The sequence below is a fragment of the Eretmochelys imbricata genome, chromosome 9, assembly GCF_965152235.1.
Source record: "Eretmochelys imbricata isolate rEreImb1 chromosome 9, rEreImb1.hap1, whole genome shotgun sequence".
Lineage (NCBI taxonomy): Eukaryota > Metazoa > Chordata > Testudines > Cheloniidae > Eretmochelys > Eretmochelys imbricata.
The window spans coordinates 81156236-81168498 of NC_135580.1; the positions used below are offsets into that span (position 1 = coordinate 81156236).

The 12263-nt window shown below is 45.3% G+C and overlaps 1 protein-coding gene across 1 annotated transcript in view; it reads left to right on the forward strand.

Moving 5' to 3' along the window:
• The first annotated feature begins 1359 nt into the window (after positions 1-1359).
• The window catches only part of LOC144270151 (vascular endothelial growth factor receptor kdr-like), a 178056-nt gene continuing 167152 nt past the window's right edge, over positions 1360-12263 (forward strand). The window contains exon 1 of the mRNA XM_077826410.1: positions 1360-1423. Within this exon, the coding sequence (XP_077682536.1) occupies positions 1360-1423 (64 nt within the window). The remainder of the gene's footprint in view (positions 1424-12263) is intronic.

Below are 12263 nucleotides of genomic sequence, written 5' to 3' on the forward strand. Positions count from 1 at the left end.
AAAACTGGGGCAAGGTTTCTTTCCTCGCCCACTCTCTTGTGTGTTTCATTTTGCTTGTCAGCGTCTCTGGCGCACACCAGGGAGCTCAGCAACAACTGCACCTCTTGGGGTACAGAGCCCCCAAGCCCAGGCCCAGACCCATGCGGTGGAAAGGAGTCCAGGGGCACATGGAGGAGCTGCCTCGGCCAGCCTCTGCCCCCCACTCCCCTCGTTCGACTGGAGCCTGAGCTTGCTGCCACCTGCCTGCCCTGCCCACCTGTGAGCGAGATAGGCGAGAACCAGCGCAAGGGGTGGCACGGGTGGGGGGGGTGAGGGTGGGGGTTTGAAATCCCAGCTGATTTTGCCTTATCTCAGGCAGCAGCAGCCCTGGGAGCCTTAGCACTGGAAAAGTGACAGCGAGCGAGCGAAACACCCCCCGGCTGCGCTGCTGACGTCTCTCCTTCCTCTTCTTCTTTCCCTATAAAAAATCCCAGGCTCACATCAAACATCCCAGCAAAAGCAGATCAGACTGGGAGGGGTGGGGGAGAGAGAGAGAAATACCTAAACTGTGATCTGCCCCGGCACAAACCCCACTCCTCGCAAGAAGCCGAACCGCTCGCCTGCTCCTGGGCTTGTGATTCCCCCACCAGCATGTAGCAGAGATCCCGTGGGCTCGTGTCCGCTGCAACAGCTGCTGGGACGCAGGCGTTTTTGTTTTGTTATTCCCCCCCCACACACCCCCAGTCTCGCAAGCCTGAGAAAGTTTAAAGGCTTCTTCCTCCAGATCCCTGCAGCACCTGCACCCCCCTGGATAAACAGCCCTCAGCGGAGGCTCTGGGTGACAGACACCTTAAACAGAACCCAGCCCAAGGGAGGAGAGAAAACTCAGAAGCCGCAGAAGAAACTTTGTACCCAAACTTTTTGTTGCTGCTATTTTGCTTTGTTAACCCCTTTGGTCAGTTGTATAACATCTGCTCTTCTCACTGATCTCTCTACTTTTCATCCGATTTAGAAAAAAGAAAAAGAAAAAACCCCAAAACAAACAAACAAAAAAAAACCCCCAGATCATCCCATGAGTTGGGGGGGGGGAGGGGAACCAAGGAATAAAGTTATTCTGAGGAAAAAAAAAACGTTTGGCCGTCAAGAAGAGAGCGAAGCAAACAAAATCTGTAGCAAAGGGGGGAAGCCGTGAATGGAAAGCGCAGTTTCACTGGCATCAACAAGTGAGAACGGCTGGACGCCTTGTTCTTTCCCCCTCCCCGCCCTTACCCAGCCTGGAGGCTTTGAAACTTGGTACTGGAAAGAAATTGACCCTATTGACAGATCTCCCTCCTTGCACGTTTATAAAGGCTACACTCCTAATTCACATCTGCACCAGACATGACTCCAAAGCCCTGCACCGCCCTGGCTGTTTCTATGCTTCACGGACTGCTTTGGCTACAAGGTAAGAGCAGTTTACACGTGGTTTTTTTCAATCTCTCTTCTGTCACTCACTCTCCTTTGATTTCACAGTGCGTTTTTGCTCCGACAACTTTCTCTCCTGGCTTGGCTCGCTCGGGTGTGGTATCCAGGTTGGAACTGATTCTCTCCCTCCCCCCTTCCCAGCAAGCCACCTTGTTTGCCAAAGCGGGTCATATCACAGGGACCAGTTCAAAACAAGCCACTCCTGGATGCCGGCGAGCTGATTTAAAGAAAGAATCATGATAAACCCCTGGGTGGGATGGAGAGGAACGACTTCCGCCGTGGGTGTGGGTCTTGGTTGGTGCCCCCGTCCAATATGGTTCTAGCTCCTGGTTTCCTTGCCTGGCCCAGCACCTTGCCCACAGGGGGCCAAAGGCAACACTTGGGCTGGCTGAACTTTCCGCGTATTTATTTTTTTCTCCTGCTATACGCGGGCATGCACCTGAGTACACTAACCTCCTAGCGCCATGGGCTCCTGCGGGTTACGCGGGGGCATCTGGAATCACCCGACATGAAGCAACAAAGCAAGCAAACTCTGTTTAAGCTCTGGGGACCTGTGAGAGGGGAAATTTGCAGTCCGGCTCGGTCCTTGGGGCGCGGGTGGGGGAGCCTGAATTGTCACAGAGTTCAATTTGGTTTCCTTTATGGATGCAACTCTTTCAACTATGTAGTTGTATTAATTGCCTGGGATTTTCTCTCCTGGATATGCGTTCAGTTACTTTCTCGGGGCTTGGACATCGCAAGGAGTCAAGTGCCTTGAGGGCGCAGATCTGGGGAGCTGCCGCTAGATGGCGCTTGCCGCTGCCAGTCGGAATCCCTGGCCTCGGTGGGGACTTCCCTGGTTGAAGTTGAGAGAAAGAATGGCTTTGAGGTGGGTTTTCAGGAGAGCAGCGTGAGTGCTATGGGAGAACTCACCTGGGGAGCAGACAAGCTCTTCCTTTGTATTTTAGAGAAGGAAAGCAAGCCTGGAAAGCGTGCACTGCTCTAAAGTCTACCTGTTCCTGGTTCCCTAGCAGATGATCCACTTGCTCTCCCCCACCCATCCCAGGGCTTTGACCCTCAGATTCCTGTGGGGAAGTGAAGGCTCCATTCTCTGTCCATGACTCACATTCTTCTCCAGTTTTGCACTTACTCAGCACTAACTGTTCCCAGGCACCCACCAGAAGAACCTTCTTTTTAGCCGTAGCTGAACTTTCTCAGAGAGGCCCTGAATTCTTAGTACTTTACTTCGAGCAACTAACAAGCTTTGCTCTTAATCACCTCCCTGTCCTTGCCCTGGGCTTTCTTCTGGAAGACCCCCACTCACATTGCAGATGTGATACATCCAATGAAATCCCACACAGTAATGCCTAATTAATTCAGCGGCCAATGGGCCAGTGAGGAATTGGCTCTGGAATTTCCTGTAATAAGTTTACAAGGGCTCCCTCACTAGATATCAGCTCTCTTACCAACAGCAATGGGAGCTCAGGTTTGAATACTTCAAAGGGGTCAGCGCTTCATTAAAATATTTGGAAATAGAGAAAGATGTATCTTCAGGAAAATGTCCTTGAAGTCTGCTGCATTTGAAGGACTCCCTCCCCCCAATTCCTCCCCCCCCCCTCCCCCAGCTAACACTTCTGATCCCCTGGCCTTGAGGCTTCAACAATTAGTTAAAATAGCAATTTGTGGGGCTTAGTATCTTTCTCCTCTATGGGAACATTTCAAGTTGTATTTGATCATCTGAAACCCCCTGAAGAAGATGAGGCTTTAAAAGCTGAGGCTATAGCATATATTTGAGCCCTCTGTTGTGCATGGGGCAAGTTGAATCCATGAAATCACTTCCTTCATGGGGAACAGAATAATTCAGGGGTGCAATTCTTAAGGTCCATACGTAAAGAAGTTGCGTGAGCAATCTTCTTCACTCTAGATTGTATCACCCCTTCCTCTACAGCTGGTTGTGCATCAATGCTGTGTTCTCCTTCTAAATGTGTGTCTGGAGTTACTCCTGATTTATGCTAGTGCAAGAGAATAATTGGGCTAATGAGATTTAGAAGAGCTTTTCCATGTGCCATGTGGTCTTCCATTATTTCATTAATCATGAGGATTTCACTGGATTACCATGCTACTTATCCATGGCACCTCAGATGGTATACAGGAGATGTGGAATTTCTCCTGCCAGTAGTGTTCCATAGTGTTCCTTGAGCCATGGGTATATTTCAAAACACCAGACTATTGGTTCTTTAGTCTCCTTATGGTCAGTATCAAGTGTGTCTCTAGGCTCTTGGGGTACGGTTAATTTCCACCAACAATAATCAATAACCAGCCTTATCAGGAAGACAGATCTGCTGAGGCACCGTAGCACCGTAAACTACCAGAGCTTCATTACTAGAATCCACATATTTGGTTTGGTTTATTCAGAGACTTATAAAACATCCCTCACAGTGCCTCTGGGTGTATGTACCAACATTTTAAACACTTGCTAGCAAGGGTCAGCCCAGAAACTCAGAAACGAGCTCCATATATTCCTCACAAATATACCTGGAGTAAACATGAGCTTTACATCTTGCCTTAAAGGGCCAGTTTGAGCTCTTCTGACCAGCAGAGGAACTGGATTCCATAGGCAAGAGTCATGAATACCCTGCCACCAGCCACCGGTAGTAGAAGTTCCCTAGCTGACCTCAGTTATTGTTAGAGCATGTGGGGAAATAGGTGATTCCATAACTGATTGGCCTTTATACATCAGTAGCAACATTTTGAATTGCACCTGGAAGCAAATAGGAAGTTCGTGCAGTCCTCAGAGAATTGCTGTAATGCACTCCCTCTGGCTGACACTGCAAGTACACAGCCAGCTGTATTCTCCACTAACAGTGACTTTTGAATGGTCTTCAGAGCTTGTCCATATAGGGCATAAGACAGCAGTGCAGCCTGAAGGTTACAAAGGCATGTATTACCATGGCAATTTCTGTATCAGAGAGAATTGGTAACAAGTACCTGGCCAAGCACAGGTGGGAAAATGCATTTCTGGCCACCAGTTTTTGCTGGGAATCCAGGAGCACACTCATATTGCAACTGTTACCGAAAAGGGTGGGTGTACTCCCACAGAAATGGGCCAGGGACAGCTATCACCCAGTGCACCCTCTCATAGACTCCTTATCTGGTAGTCTTACCCCTACTGTATTTAGCAAGAGCTTCATCCAGATCACTTTCATCCATGCCCCTTCAGAGCCAGGCACAGAGAAGGGAGAAAGAGAGAATGCCTTATCTATATCTGACAATAAACAGGGGCAGATCTGTGTGTCATAGAATCATAGAATCATAGGGTTAGAAGGGACCGTAAAGTTCATCTAGTCTAATCCCCTGCCAAGATGCAGGAGTTGTTGTGTCTAAACCATCCAGGACAAATGGCTATCCAGCCTCCTTTTGAAAATCTCCAGTGAAGGAGCTTCCATGACTTCCCACAGCAGTTTGTTCCATTGTTTTACTGTTCTTACAGTTTGGAAGGTTTGCCTGAGCTTTAATCTAAATCTGCTATGCTGTAGTTTGAACCCATTGCCTCTTGTCCTGCCCTTTGTGGCAAGACAGAACAACTTTTCTCCATCTTTTTTATGGCAGCTGTTCAAGTATTTGAAGACTGCTATCATGTCCTCCCCTTAATCTCTTTTCCAAACTAAACATACCCAGTTCCTTCAGCCTTTGCTCATATGGCCTGCATTCCATCCCTATGATCATCTTTGTTGCTCGCCTCTCGGTCCTTTCCAGTTTCTCTACATCCTTTCTATACAGCGGTGACCAAAACTGGACACAGTACTCCAGCTGAGGGCTAACCAGCACTGAGGAGAGTGGTACTAACACCTCCCATGACTTGCATGCTATGCCTCTGATAATGCAACTCTAAATTGCATTTGCTTTTTTTCCAGCAGTACTGCATTGTTGACTCATGTTAAGGTTGCGATCCACCATAACTCCCAGATCCTTCTCAGCAGTGCTGCTGCCAAACCAGTTAGCCTCCTCCTCTGTTTGGGACAGACACCAAGGGAAAGGATATTTTCTTAGCTAATACCCCAGCCACAGCAGAGGACGTCAAGTACTCTGTTGCAGCTAATTAGTATTGGTTTGAGATGACTGCCACCATCGCTCTGCCAATCAGCCTCATGTCACAGGTCTGGAGACTACCACCATGACCTGTGTAGATGGCACACAGGGAATCCAAGAACATTTAGGAGTCACTGTATTGATGGTTGAGGACAAAAGTTATATCTTATTAGACCACTGATAGGTTGTATTTTCCCTTAAGGAAATCTGAAACCTAATCATACCCATGGATCAGCAACAGGTCCTGCACCCTGACCATAGCAAAGCTGAGATTTGATTTCAAATCAGAAGAGGTAATAGGCAGACCATTGCTCATCCCAGCAATCACCAGCCCCATTCCAAAAAGCTTAGCTCCGAAATATGTAGATGTACTGAAATCATCTAGAATAGTGCCATGCTTGTCATGGCATTTCCTCCTTCTTTGACATTGTTGCATATTTTAGTTCTGATTCCTCTTAGCACAAGGTTGAAATGGTTCTGTTTGACTCTTATTGCATTTACAGTCTTTATTCTCTAAATAGAAGGGCTGGTGGAAATTTTTGGCAAAAAAGGTGGGTTTTTTTTCCTGGTTGAAAAGCGATTTGTTTGGGTGTGTGGTGTTTGTTGTTGCTGTTGTTCCTGGTCAAAAAGTGGTTTTGGTTGGTTTGTTTGTTTTCAAAAACTTTTTTTTTCCCAAGAAATAGCTGATATTGACAAATTTGTCATTTTCATGAAAAACTTAATGCTTTTTTTGTTTTTCTAATCCTGATATTTTTTATCAAAAATGGTTTTCAGTAAGCCAAAAATCCCAGTAACCTTTTTCAATAACATTTTCCAGTGGTTTTGAGAACCATACTAAAATAAAATCATGAAAACTTTCAAAAAAAAATGAAAAGTGGATCTATTTTGAACTTTTTGACATAAAAACACCTTTAATATTTCAAATATTTTTGTGAAAATAGGTTTTGATTTTTCAACCAGACCTACAAATAGTATATTACTACTATTGATGGTTTGTCATTCGTCTCCTGTACATTTCTAAGACAACACACCTCAGTACTAGGAAACCATCCCAATCATCATGCTTCAGAGCATAAATGATCACTGGCTGGGGTCAGGAAGAAAGTTAGCCCCATGGGAAAATATTGCAATATTGTGGTCATGTTTTTGCCTTTCTAAGAAGAATCCATCATTGGTCTCTGTTGGGGACAGGATACTGGACTAAATAGACCATTGCTCACTTTTTATAAAAGCAAGTCTTATGTCCCACTGCTAATGTGATTTTCTAAATATCTGCTGCACTGTGGAAAAATGTTATAAACTGTACAGAACTCTTTTTAAAAACTAGTGTTATACTAATTTTCCTGTCTAAAACTGCCAGATTCAAAACTAAGCAGAAAGAATTTTACAGTAATTAACATAAGAACATAAGACTGGCCATACTGGTCAGACCAAAGGTCCATCCAGCCCAGTATTCTGTCTGCCGACAGTGGCCAATACCAGGTGCCCCAGAGGGAGTGAACCTAACAGGTAAAGATCGAGTGATTTCTCTCCTGCCATCCATCTCCACACTCTGACAAACAGAGGCTAGGGACACCATTCCTTACCCATCCTGGCTAATAGCCATTAATGGACTTAATCTCCATGAATTTATCTAGTTCTCTTTTAAACCCTGTTACAGTCCTAGCCTTCACAACCTCCTCAGGCAAGGAGTTCCACAGGTTGACTGTGCGCTGAGTGAAGAAGAACTTCCTTTTATTTGTTTTAAACCTGCTGCCCATTAATTTCATTTGGTGGCCCCTAGTTCTTATATTATGGGAACAAGTAAATAACTTTTCCTTATTCACTTTCTCCACACCACTCATGACTTTATATACCTCTATCATATTCCCCCTTAGTCTCCTCTTTTCCAAGCTGAAAAGTCCTAGCCTCTTTAATCTCTCCTCATATGGGACCCATTCCAAACCCCTAATCATTTTAGTTGCCCTTTTCTGAACCTTTTCTAACACCAGTATATCTTTTTTGAGATGAGAAGACCACATTTGTACGCAGTATTCAAGATGTGGGCATGCCATGGATTTATATAAGGGCAATAAGATTATTCTCCGTCTTATTCTCTATCCCTTTTTTAATGATTCCTAACATCCTGTTCACTTTTTTGACTGCCACTGCACACTGCACTTACGTTCTTATGTTCTTATGCTGTATGCACACATTGAATTGAAATAGAATGTCTTATGCTTCTGTTGCATTTTCATCCAAAATACTTCACAAACTGTATACAACAGGGGTCACTTTCTCCACCACTGAAATGCAGGTAGAATGGGGAAGCTGTTTTCAGCTCACCTTGTAAAACTCCAGGGGGAATTTCAGATAGGTAGATTCTAACTGTCCAGACGAGAGTTTGGCAAGGACATTGAGGCTAACCCCCGTGTAGTTGCATAATTCATTTAATATTTTCTACATTTTCCTGGGGTGCTCCACCTTTTATTCCTCCTCTGCACTGGCTAGACTTCCCCATTATTGAGACTGAAATGGGACTTGCAAATGGCAGTAATTAAAGGACATTTTGGTTATCCCAGCAGCCCGGGGAGCAAAATAGATCACAGCCCCCTAACATTTTCCTTCACTGCTCTTCTCAGGTGCCTGACAGAATATTAAGCCTTTCTAATGCTGATAAGGCATTCTTGCTCTGATGTACCTCATGACATGGGAAAGAAATAGAGCAGAGAGCCTAGCTCTGTATTCAGCCACTCTGGCCAGCAAGATAGGTTGTTTAAATAAGTGGAGATCCTGGTGTAAAAGTTTATACAGGTCACTGGAATAAATGGTCTCTCATCTGACTGGGCTAGACACTTATTTTTTATTTTATTTTTTGTACGGCAACACAGAAAACAGCAGAACCTGCCAAAATCAACCAGTGCAGATTATTATCTGGAAATGTCATTTAATATAAATAGAGGGTTGACGTTTACCATGGGAGCAATGCTGCACCAGGAGAAAGCTTAGGACTGCAAGGCAATATTAGAGCAAACCATATGGAGATGTTTTTTGTATGACAGATGGACTCTTAAAAATGCATCCAGGCCCATTGTTCCTCAAATGAGGAAAAGGAGGAAGGCTGGTAGGATAGAGGCTAGGAGGAGAACATCTGAGGTGAAATGTAAACCGTCTGTACGTTGAAGGTACACAATGGTCATTGCCCAAGCATGGTGGAGCATATGCAAAAATAACATCCCACCTTTCAGTAGATGGATGTGGCAGGTAAAGAGCCAGTGACCTTCAGGAAAAAGCGGCGTGGGGGTTTGGCCTGAGCTGGAAGGACACTCAAGATGGGTGGAGTCACAGATTCTGCCCCAGGGCAGCAAAGGGGGTTGAGTGGCCATGATTACACTGGAGGGGAACTTCCTCTTCAACATCTGCCAAAGCACCCACAGCTGCAGAAACTGGCCATGTCATGGAGCTTTTGGGGGCTCCATGCCACAGATGCAGCTAGGGCCAGGATCGGGCCCATTAATTGTACTGGGAATAATTAGTGTTGGGCTCACAGTAGAAGTGAGCCAAAATGTGGCTAGGTCTATAGGGCTAGGCTTAACCTTCAGGCTCAGCCCTGAGTAAGAGGCAGTGCACGGCTGCACTATGCCAGGAGTGGTCTGGGAAACCCCTTAGGGTGTCACAATTCTTCCCCTGTTGCTGTCTTGCTCTGGCTTCTGCAAAGAGCAGCATTTAATTTTCCTCTTGCACCTGGCCAGTGAGGTGGGGGTGGGACCAGATCCAGGCTTCACCCTCAACCCACCCCTCTGCAACTTCTCTGTGTTGGTGGGGGTTTAATCTAGGGCTGCCCTCTGCACCAGACGAGATCCAAGGTCCAGGTAGCTGAGCAAGAGCTGGGGGAGAGGGGTGTTGCTGCTTAGCTTGGCACATGCCAGCCCACGGGCTTTGCACATGGGTAGGTAGCTGGTGGCATCTTGTTTTAATATTATGCAGATTTTTAATTAAGTTTTCAACTTGACCCCATGGTAGTGCAAAGAGCACACCTGACTGCCTCTCACTGGGTGAGGCTGATCTAACATCTCTGTGCTGGGGATACAGCTCACTTAGAACCATCAAAGAGAATAAAAGCAGAACTGAATTGTGCAAATGATTATCATTGGGCTCATCATATGACCTGATCCAATCTGCTTTATCAGCATTGAAACAAACTTCTATTTGATAGTGATGATGCTTTGCATTCATATGTACTCTTCATGAGTCTGATTCTCCGAACAGACACCAAAGCCCTTGTGGTTCTATACCATGAAAGCTTCCAGCACTGTGAAGGAATTAGTAAACTTAGTGGGCTGGTGAAGTCACTGGAGTTACACTGATATAAAACCACTGTGAGAGAGAACTGAATCAAGCCCTGTATTTTCAAAGCACTATGCAAATTTTTACTAACTAATCCACTGATCTAAGCAGGTTGACCTATTGCTCCGTGAGAATGTTGCCATTTTTTTAACAGGATAACTCAAAGCTACACACTCTGATTGAGTGTTTAGGGGGCAGTGAATAGAAACAGTTTTGAGAGGCACTGAAGTGCCCTCATCTTCAAGTCCTTTGATTAGTCTGCCCTTTAAGTACCTACTTTGTTGCTCTCACTACGTCCTGTTCTCCGTTCCCTCTGCCAAAGCATCACCCAATCTACCCTCAGGTCTCAGGATTCTGAAAATTGTTACATTTTGAAAGTCGTAGAGGAATTTCTGAGCCCTGCTGCGAGTGGAGGTCTGCACAATTTCTCTTCCTTGTGCCCAAATTAAGTTTGCTTCTTCCCTTTTAAGTTGGGACTAGTGCAGAGATTTGGCAAGCCAATGTGGGATTGCCTGTGGTTTGCAGTTTAATCTCTTTAGCTTTCTGCAGTCGGATGCAGTAAGTCTTCATACCGTGCTGAACTTTATGAGATGTGACTTCTGCAAGCTTCCCTAATATGTGTAATCACAAAGGGATTCACAACTGGCCGACGGTGTGCTCTGAGCCGATGCAGAGGGCCTTTGTTGTGGTTCTAAAGTAGTAGTTTTTAGCACTGTGAAAGAATTCTTGAAGTTACTGGGCAAGAAGAAAACCACATTGTCTAATCTGTTAAGTGATAAAGGGCCAAACAAGTCAGTTTCCCATTATGCCCTAGAGGGAATGGCAAAAGCATATGGTCCCAAAGATTTCAAAATTTAGCCAAAAACTGGACTCAGACCAGTATGTAAAGGAAATGTATGGACTTTCCTTCTATTTTCAGATCACATGCCTTCGTCTTTTGCGTTTCCACATAGGTTTCCTTAGATCTTCCTGTGTTTTTCTTAACTGTGGGAAAGAGATTGCCAAGGAAGTGCAGAAGGGAGCTTGCAGGCTGTCTGGAATTGTTCTTCATTTGAGGGTCAAGGAAGCTTGATCCTGTTATTATCTGTTCATTTTTTTAACCTTCATGAATCCAAAACACCTCAGTCAAAATGTTAGCTTCCTTGGGGTTGGAGGTTAGGAAATTTCACCCAGTGGGTCAAATTCTGCCTCATGGTTACACTGGTGTAAATTTTGCATAGGAGCCCTGTCTCCAATGGAGTTTCTTTGGATTTACACCAGTATAATTGTAAGCAGAATTTGGCAGCACATATTTCTCACAGAGGTCTCCCAAAAGAAGACAGTTGCTGTTTAAGGGGCCAACCCTATATGGTGGTTTAGCACCCTCAGTTCCCACTGATGGCAACTAATGCTGGGTGCACAACTGGAAAATGCTGACAATAAATGGAAAACAGATTTTCTAGCTTTTACCACATTGCAGGACCCTGGTCTAACTTATCAAAACTAGTGATGCAACAAACAGATTTATCCCCTATCCACAGAAGGACACAATCAGTAATTGTGGCTATACAGCAGAAACAGGCTTGCCACTACAAAGTTCTGATCCAGATCCCAAATTCCCTCAGTCTTTAGAAACTGAGATTTAGTTTTGGCCCTTTATAGACAGAGGAGTCATCTGTGGTGATACGTCTGAATCTGAACTTCCCAGACATTTGGAAGTGGTGGGATCTGGGGCTGTGATCCAGGCCCATCTCCAATATACAGAAATGTACCGTGTTTATTCTCCAGTGGCTATAAAAAGATCTTTTTTCCATGCTTCATCACACGGTGCTCTGCCTGCTTGAAACTGCCTCCTGATGGGCCAGTAATATATGCCCATGCTGTAGTATTTGGAATGCTTTCTAGCTGCAGTCCTAATTACAGTGCTTCTTCATAGAGGAAATGCTTGTTGCAAGACAGTAGTGTGTGCCTGTGTTTACAGAGAGGAAAATAAAGCCTTGTGGATGGTAACTAGCAAACCACAAGGTCTCTGTCTTTCCTTACAGAAAAATAAATCCCCCATATGCACAATATTCTGCAATCTCTAGGCCTATGTCACTAGCCCACCCTGCCTTGTGTGGCAGTAACCCACTCTCTCCACTGTCACAGCTCTCTTGGAATTGCATGTCACCCATGAAGGCTCTCTCTCCATGAATCCACCTTACGAAGAAGGGTGCAGAGGGCATATAGTCATCTGAACCAAAAATCCTGCACCACTTTGTGATACACAAGTTTTCAGATCACCCCGAGTGCTGTGGGCCAGAGTCCCTTCTCCCTTGCACTCGTGTAATTCCAGTGGGACAGATTCTGCTCTCCATCACCAAGACATAAATCCAGGCCTTTGCTTTCAGTGACAGTACTCCAGGTGAGAGGAGAATCGACCTCTGCATTGCTGCATTGTACTATGT